The sequence below is a fragment of the Ranitomeya imitator genome, chromosome 4 (assembly GCF_032444005.1).
Source record: "Ranitomeya imitator isolate aRanImi1 chromosome 4, aRanImi1.pri, whole genome shotgun sequence".
Lineage (NCBI taxonomy): Eukaryota > Metazoa > Chordata > Amphibia > Anura > Dendrobatidae > Ranitomeya > Ranitomeya imitator.
The window spans coordinates 30,224,820-30,233,199 of NC_091285.1; the positions used below are offsets into that span (position 1 = coordinate 30,224,820).

Genomic DNA, 8,380 nt, shown 5'->3' on the forward strand with positions numbered 1-8,380 from the left:
AGGAAATCCTGAAAACCTGCACTGTTGGCGGCCCTCGAGGCCTGGAGTTGGGGACCACTGCCCTAAGCCAAACCTCTGACTCCGACTGCTCCTCAATTTCCATGACACCGACTCCACGATTCCGACTCCACAGCCCTGTTCACAAACTGTACTCTCCCCCTCCAAACGGGCAAACTTATCCAAAAATACGATTATATACGATTATATAAGACAATATATCTGTAGAGGAAAGCGGTAAATGTGGATTCTTCATTCAGGCATATAGGGCTCCTAGAGTTCAAACGAAAAAAATTCATTTTGCCTCTTCTTGTAGCAAAACTTTATCCAAGTCGCCCTTTCTGGGTCACCATCACGTGTCTAATTCCCCATACTCTTGAGTAGAGTTGAGCGAATATGTTCGGAATCGGTTGCCGAATCTGAATTTGCCATATTGGTACCCTATTCGTGCCGAATTTGTTTTGACGATCGATTCCGAACATATTCAGTCACTTCTAGGCCCTAATTTTGGAAAAATTCCCTGAACTCTACTCTTAAGTCCAGAAGATTAATAGGATTGTGGGTAGGTGGAGGGGTATCCAGCTCCTTGTTGATAGAACTTGCGTGCTTCGATAATCTCCTCCTTAGTTCCTGCAGAGTTTTACCTTATTTTTGCAGGGGTGCATGATGACCTAAACAACCCCTTTTGGTTTTACAATTTATGTGGTCTCTAATTCAGTATTGTCTTTAGTATCTGTCACCATGAGGGTTAATAAAGTCTTTCATGTTTGGTAGGCATCTCCACATGTCCCACATGGATGTGAACCCTCTTGCACTTTTTCCAACCAATTTTTATGGTTGGCATTCATTTTGGGCATAAAAGGACTATGAACCAGATGTTTTTAGATTCCCCCCCCGCCCCTCTTTATGTAACACTAGGCTATTCACCAACTACCTCTCCTACATCTGGGTCTGCCTTCAGACTTGGCCAGTACCGCCGTCAAAGGTTGCTACAAACCTAATGATCTTATTTTCTGGTTTCTTCTGGGACTCATTCAAAAAGGGGTCTCCTGACCACGTTTTCTTGTAGTTCACAGTTGAGTGCTCAGGCCATCCTTCTGTCCTCTCCAGAATTAGAAGGGGATTAATTACGGGTCCAGCACCGTACACCATGTCTATATCTGACACAATCCTCATCTATTAATCGCCTGTGGACTTTTCCCTTGTCCTAGTATTAGCCTTATACCTGTGTCCAAATGTGACTAATCCTCCCGGTAATCTGAACAGGCTATCTATAGTCCCGCACGTGACTCCTCCGGCTCCAATGTGATAGTTTGGGCATAAGGAAGCTATAATGATGATTATACACCTTAGATGAGAGGGGAGCGGTGGGCTCCTGAGGACAGGACGAGCGAAACCCTGTAAGTTAATGAGAGTGACTACAGGAGGCTAAATTGATTCTTTACTCGAAAAATTGTCAGGCTCCGTAAAGAATCCCAGATGTGGGACTCGCATTGTTTTTAGGATCGGTGGCAATCCTAGTGATCGAACCCCCACCGTTCTCAGGATCAGTGAGGATCATATTGGTAGAAACCCCTCCCTTTGTTCAGGATCCCTCTCCTCCCAATGAATACATACTACTTTAATAGATGGTATGCCTCTTTATGGGAGAGTGTTCACAATGTCATCAGATGCTGAATGTTTGGTTACCTATAATGCTCTGCTAGAAATAAGGATATATATATATATATATATATATATATATATATATATATATATATATATATATATATATATATATATATATATATATATATATATATAATTTTTTTTTTTTTTTTTTTTTTTTTATTATTATTATTCTCGGCTCTGAAGTGTGTAACTAGGGCTTTCCTAAGACAACGTGACTGCTCTAAAGAACATCCATGTCCCGGACAGGTCTAATCCACATATCAGACAGCCTGCACAGGCCACTAGTCAGCTGCTGCACATTGTGCTCCGCAGATGTTCATCCCCTCAGACTAGGGTTTTTAGGTCAGACCGTCTGTCGGAACTACCATTCATTTTGGATCATTCCTTCAGCACCCTCCAACCTTGTCTTCCTTAATGAATTATTCAGATTGTTGTCACCGTCTCGCCATTACAGGGGTGGGGAGGGATTCCTACAGGGCCCGTTGTATCCACGCTAGAGGGTCCCGTGGGCTCACATTTTATATGAACAGTCAGAACAATCAGGTGCAGTTCTGAATTTTTTTTTTCCCCCCAAAACTTGGAAAATGAAAAAAATCTTAAGTAATCGATAATATGTCTTAATTGGCAATTAAGAGCTCCCCGTATGGTTTGAAGGGGGTGAATGTTGTGCTTGGCATACATCTGAAAAGGACTTTGCTGGGAGCAGCATTTCTGTCACTCATTTTCTCCCAGCCAATCAGCATTGCTTGCAGTGCACTGACTCCTCCTATGTGTCCTGTTCAGCTCCATTCCGGAGCTTCCACTAGTTTAGCCCTTTCATATAGCATTTTTTAGACACTTTCCAGTGCCTGTACCTCCTGAGTGCAGCATCTGTCACGTCTTTGTGCTGTACATGGCATTGAGGTTCTGAGTGTTATGGTTTCCTCTTTATTGACGTATGATGTGTACCCAGCCGTTACCAGGGAGAAATAATGAATATCTGGCACGATCAGTAGAAATAAACCACAATGGAAAGAGGGACAATTGCCAAGAGATTAACGCTTCTATTCCCAAGGGTGGATACTTGCAAAAAATCATTTCCGTTGTGCCAACATATAACTCTTAACGTTACCAGCCCTAATGGTTTCTCACTTCAGTGCCCGCATACAATATATCCTCCATATTGCCATGTACTCGGGGAAGCCACAGAATAGTTCTCACCTAGGGGGGCAGTCTCTCCGTACTCCCATTACTAGGGAATATATGAAGGCAGATGATCTTGACTGCTGGGGCCAGGACCTGCGTGAACTTGCAACGGACTGGCGGCTGCTCATGCGCCGATCCATTCACTATCTATGGGACTGGATGGTGATGCTGCCATAATGGTCTATCTACCTCCGTGGACCCCCTCAGCGATTACATAGTCTAGATAGGTGATCAGGTGTGATTCTGGGAGCGTTCCCCTAACTCCTCCACCCATCCTCTACGTACGTATTTTTGTAGTTTTTTAGTGGTTTTATTTATGCCCATTAGCTTTAATTTTCTCCTTTTTGCTTTCTTTAGATTCTTGCTGCAGTGTCTGGAGGACCTGGATGCTAATCTTCGCAAATTAAACTCCCGCTTGTTCGTCATCCGTGGACAGCCGGCCGACGTGTTTCCTCGGCTCTTCAAAGTACGTCTTCTGTCGTAGTATATCGACTTGTTGCCTAAATATTCATGTAGAACCGTGATTTGTACTTGTAGATAAAGGACATGCTGTGTTTCATCATTGCTTTTTTTTCTTTCAAACTCATTTTATTGTTTGCTATTCCCCAGGAATGGAAGATCAGTAAATTGTCTATTGAGTATGATTCGGAGCCATTCGGAAAAGAGCGTGATGCCGCAATCAAGAAATTGGCGAGTGAGGCCGGCGTGGAGGTCATCGTCCGCATTTCACACACCCTATACGAACTGGACAAGTAAGTGGCTTCGGAATGTTCCCTATCCACAGAATAGGCGATCACCACCATGGGACCATCCCACCTTTTAGAACTGGGAACCCAAGGGCCCCCGTCTCTTGATCATTGTAGACCCCCAATTGATTCGCAAGCTCAGACATCCTGTTGATATGTCGCCCGTTTTTGCCAGCATGGGGGTGAGTGGGTTTTGGTGTTCTCTTCTTGATCATTCATTGGTAGACTGTAGATTCCAAAACTAAAGTCTTGTTCCATCAAGACCCCCAGTGACCTTCACATTTACCTATCTGGTTTCTGGCAATCTAGTTGATGTAGTTACCATTTGGGAGCCCAGGATAACGTTTCCATATTTGGTTCCCATCTACTAGGATTATCGAGCTGAATGGTGGGCAGCCGCCCCTAACCTACAAAAGATTCCAGACCTTGATCAGTAAAATGGAGCCGCTGGAGATCCCAGTAGAGACCATCACCTCCGAGGTCATGGGAAAGTGCTCAACCCCTGTGTCAGACGACCATGATGAGAAATATGGGGTTCCTTCTCTGGAAGAATTAGGTATGTGATCATATACTTATTGTTAACAGATTGATCTTCTAAGTAGCTAGGATCAGGTTTTGACACTGAATGTGTGGGTTTGGGTGTCTGTAGACCTCGCCTGGTTTTACAGTTATTCAGCCTCTATTGTGTAGAAGAACTGCAAGTCTAATCTGTAGTTATACTGAAGAACTGCACGTCTAATCATCTGTAGTTATACTGAAGAACTGCACGTCTAAAGATCTGTAGTTATACTGAAGAACTGCAAGTCTAATCTGTAGTTATACTGAAGAACTGCAAGTCTAAACATCTGTAGTTATACTGAAGAACTGCAAGTCTAATCTGTAGTTATACTGAAGAACTGCAAGTCTAATCTGTAGTTATACTGAAGAACTGCAAGTCTAAACATCTAGTTATACTGAAGAACTGCAAGTCTAATCTGTAGTTATACTGAAGAACTGCAAGTCTAAACATCTGTAGTTATACTGAAGAACTGCAAGTCTAATCTGTAGTTATACTGAAGAACTGCAAGTCTAATCTGTAGTTATACTGAAGAACTGCAAGTCTAATCTGTAGTTATACTGAAGAACTGCAAGTCTAATCTGTAGTTATACTGAAGAACTGCAAGTCTAATCTGTAGTTATACTGAAGAACTGCAAGTCTAATCTGTAGTTATACTGAAGAACTGCAAGTCTAATCTGTAGTTATACTGAAGAACTGCAAGTCTAATCTGTAGTTATACTGAAGAACTGCAAGTCTAATCTGTAGTTATACTGAAGAACTGCAAGTCTAATCTGTAGTTATACTGAAGAACTGCAAGTCTAATCTGTAGTTATACTGAAGAACTGCAAGTCTAATCTGTAGTTATACTGAAGAACTGCAAGTCTAATCTGTAGTTATACTGAAGAACTGCAAGTCTAATCTGTAGTTATACTGAAGAACTGCAAGTCTAATCTGTAGTTATACTGAAGAACTGCAAGTCTAATCTGTAGTTATACTGAAGAACTGCAAGTCTAATCTGTAGTTATACTGAAGAACTGCAAGTCTAATCTGTAGTTATACTGAAGAACTGCAAGTCTAATCTGTAGTTATACTGAAGAACTGCAAGTCTAATCTGTAGTTATACTGAAGAACTGCAAGTCTAATCTGTAGTTATACTGAAGAACTGCAAGTCTAATCTGTAGTTATACTGAAGAACTGCAAGTCTAATCTGTAGTTATACTGAAGAACTGCAAGTCTAATAATCTGTAGTTATACTGAAGAACTGCAAGTCTAATCTGTAGTTATACCCAAATCTTGCAGTTCTTCAGTATATCAGACACAACCCATGGATGAGGGCTTTACCTCCAAAAAAAAAAAAAGGTGAACCATTTAAAGGTGCCCATACAATTCGGATAGCTGTAGGTCAAAAAGCAGAACATGGAGGTGGACATGTTGATATATAGTATGCCCGATCTACCCTCCCTGTACATGGGCACCTATAAGGCCACTACCATGTGATGTGTAAGGAGACCTCCATTTCACCCAGTCCTCAACATGGTCAGTGGAGATGAGCATCGACTTGGCGTGCACATGTAGTTATTCGGCTGACAGTTATCCCTTGTGTATAGACAACTTCACTTTCACCTGGCGGTGAATACGTACAGTCAGTTGTGCAACTTTATATTCCCCCCCCAATTTTTGGAACTTTATAAAAGGTTCCCAGCAGAAATCCTGGTCTTCTCTATCTCTTATGACCCCAGAGGCTGATGTCGTCATGGATTAGAATGAAGCATGACTTCTGGTTTATGTCTGGTCTTTCTGCGACCTGTCACTCCCATAATTGCCCAAATAGACATTCTAGAAAACACCATACGAGGATTCATTTTATTTTTAATATATACGTGTACATTTTATTTTATCTCCATCCCACATGTGTCCACTTTGTTGGGATGTAAAGCCGACCATAGAGCATAGTTAGTTACAGCGGCTGGTCAATATGGCAGCATATGGTTTACCTTGCACATATTCCAGCTTTTTTTATTATATTTTTTTCCCTCCCATTACTATCAGCATGGCATATTACCTGGCACTTAAAGGGGTATTCCTATCTCCAAGATCCTATCCCAATATGTAGTAGGTGTAGTAATGATATTAGCAAATACCTCAAATTAGAAATGTGGTATTGTTCTTCTGATTAGCTATGTCGCTTACCTCATGTGCGGGTCATTGCCATAGCTTAGGGTATCCATGGTTATGACCACTAGCAAATAACTAATTGTTACTCTGAGTGGTTGTAACCATGGATACCTTGGCGACGGCAATGCCCTGCATATGGGTCAAGCAACATGGCTAATCAGAAGAACTATACTACATTTCTAATTGGAGGTATTTACTATTATATATTTTTTTTATTATTATGGAGTAGGAGGAGATGATTCTCCTACTACGTATTGAGATAGGATCTCGGAGATGGGAAAAGCCCATAATTAGCACAGGAAACGCACTCTTATGGCATGGTTATGCCCAGCCTTGTGATTTGGGAATGTATCTACTAAACTTTAAATATTAGAGAAGTCTTGCAGATGTCTAATATGATTTTATTTTTATTTTTTAAGAACTCTTTTAACTCTTTGGTGCCACATTTACCAGCAAATGGGATGCATGTCCAAAAGAAAAATCTCACTCCTGTATAAGAAAGAGGGAGAAAAATAATTATATATATATACATAGTATTTGTGCAAAATCCTACTTATTTTGGAGTGATTTATTAAAGTTTGCAAAAATGTTTACCAAAATCTCGGAGGCATTTTCTTGACTCCATCTTGAGGACATGGCAGAGAATTTCACTCAATATAAACACTTAACACCTTTAGTGGTTTGGGCACGTTTTTTTTTTTTTTTTTTTTTTTTAAACTTCTCTTTCAGGAACTAGAAATCCAAGGCTAAAATTTTTTTTTATTTTCTTTTTAAATTTCTTACCAAGTTTTTTTTTTGCCAGGAATCTCAATTTAGACAGGGTGTGCTGGCCGGTGCCCTTAGGCTGCAGTACGCCAACTTGTGGGTTACTGACTGGCTTCAAGACGTCACAAAGGGCGGTTGCATCACTTTCCGCTGACTCCAGCGATCGGGTGATGCCAACTGCTCCCCTCGTTTGCGAAGGAGGTTTCACGGTTTGCAGGAAAAGTACCCAACGAGAAGGCGCTCACAGGTGGGGTCGTTAATGTTTCTAAAAGAAAATGGGGCATAGCCTGTACGTCTGCGCCGTGCCGCAGTGTAGACGTATGGGCTAAGCTCATAGAGCAGTGACGACGGCGGTAGCTTTTTGGTTTTGTTATCTAACTGGTGCTATGTTCTCAACCAGATCGCCCGGATTCCTCCTCTGACCCAAGATGTGACTGTACAATCTCATCTTAACCCTATTCAGGACTGGCGTGGAGGATTTTTAAGGACTGGGTTTTAATGGGCAAGTCAGCGGATAAATGCCGTAGGCCTCATTGAACCAGCCCATAGCAACTTATTTAAAAGGCACGTTCACGTGTGCCGAAAATTTCGACAAATGCCCCTGTTGGGTTTGCAGAAAGCTATCCAAATGCTACAAAATCAAAACATTCATCTATACTAGATGGGAACATTAATGACGAGCGAATGTGGTGGGATAAGGTGTTATCTGAGCATGCTCGTGTGCTAACCGAGTGGTTTTGGCGTGCTTGAAAAATATGTTCGACTCCCCGCGGCTGTTCGACAGTCGTAACGCATGGGGGGCTTACCTAACAAATAGGAAATCCCTGCATGTGTTGTGGCTATCGAGCAGCCGCGGGGACTCGAACGTATTTTTCGAGCACGCCGAAGACTTGTCGGCTAGCACCCGAGCATGCTTGCTCATCACTAGTGAACATGCCTTAGCAAAATAAAAGTTGCACTGTGGACGGTGACACCCATTATGGTCTTTTTGGGGAGGATAAAAGGCTTGAAAAGTCCTGAATAGAGTTAAATATTGTGTTTTTAGTACGTGCCTTGTCTGTCCTGTCTACGTTGGCTGTTGTTGGTATTGCTGCACTTTTATTTTTCCCTCAACGCTTTAGACAATCAGATACGTTCTATTACGAGACCATTTGAAACAAATCTGCTCTAAATTCTGATCTTTTCGTGCCAGGAGTCAGATTTTTTTTTTTGGGGTCAACGTGTGTCCCTTTGCCGGAAATGGAAATTGCCTCGACTGCTAGCTCCAAGGAGTTAAAGTATTTGACGACTTATCAAGAATCAA

General features: G+C 41.8%; 1 protein-coding gene across 2 annotated transcripts in view; it reads left to right on the plus strand.

The window, feature by feature from the left end:
* CRY1 (cryptochrome circadian regulator 1) overlaps positions 1-8,380 on the plus strand; it is a 40,802-nt gene that overhangs the window by 20,171 nt on the left and 12,251 nt on the right. For both annotated transcript variants that reach the window (XM_069763451.1, XM_069763452.1), the window contains exons 2-4: positions 3,211-3,319; positions 3,463-3,605; positions 3,971-4,155. In XM_069763451.1, coding sequence (XP_069619552.1) covers positions 3,211-3,319; positions 3,463-3,605; positions 3,971-4,155 — 437 coding nt within the window. The remainder of the gene's footprint in view (positions 1-3,210; positions 3,320-3,462; positions 3,606-3,970; positions 4,156-8,380) is intronic.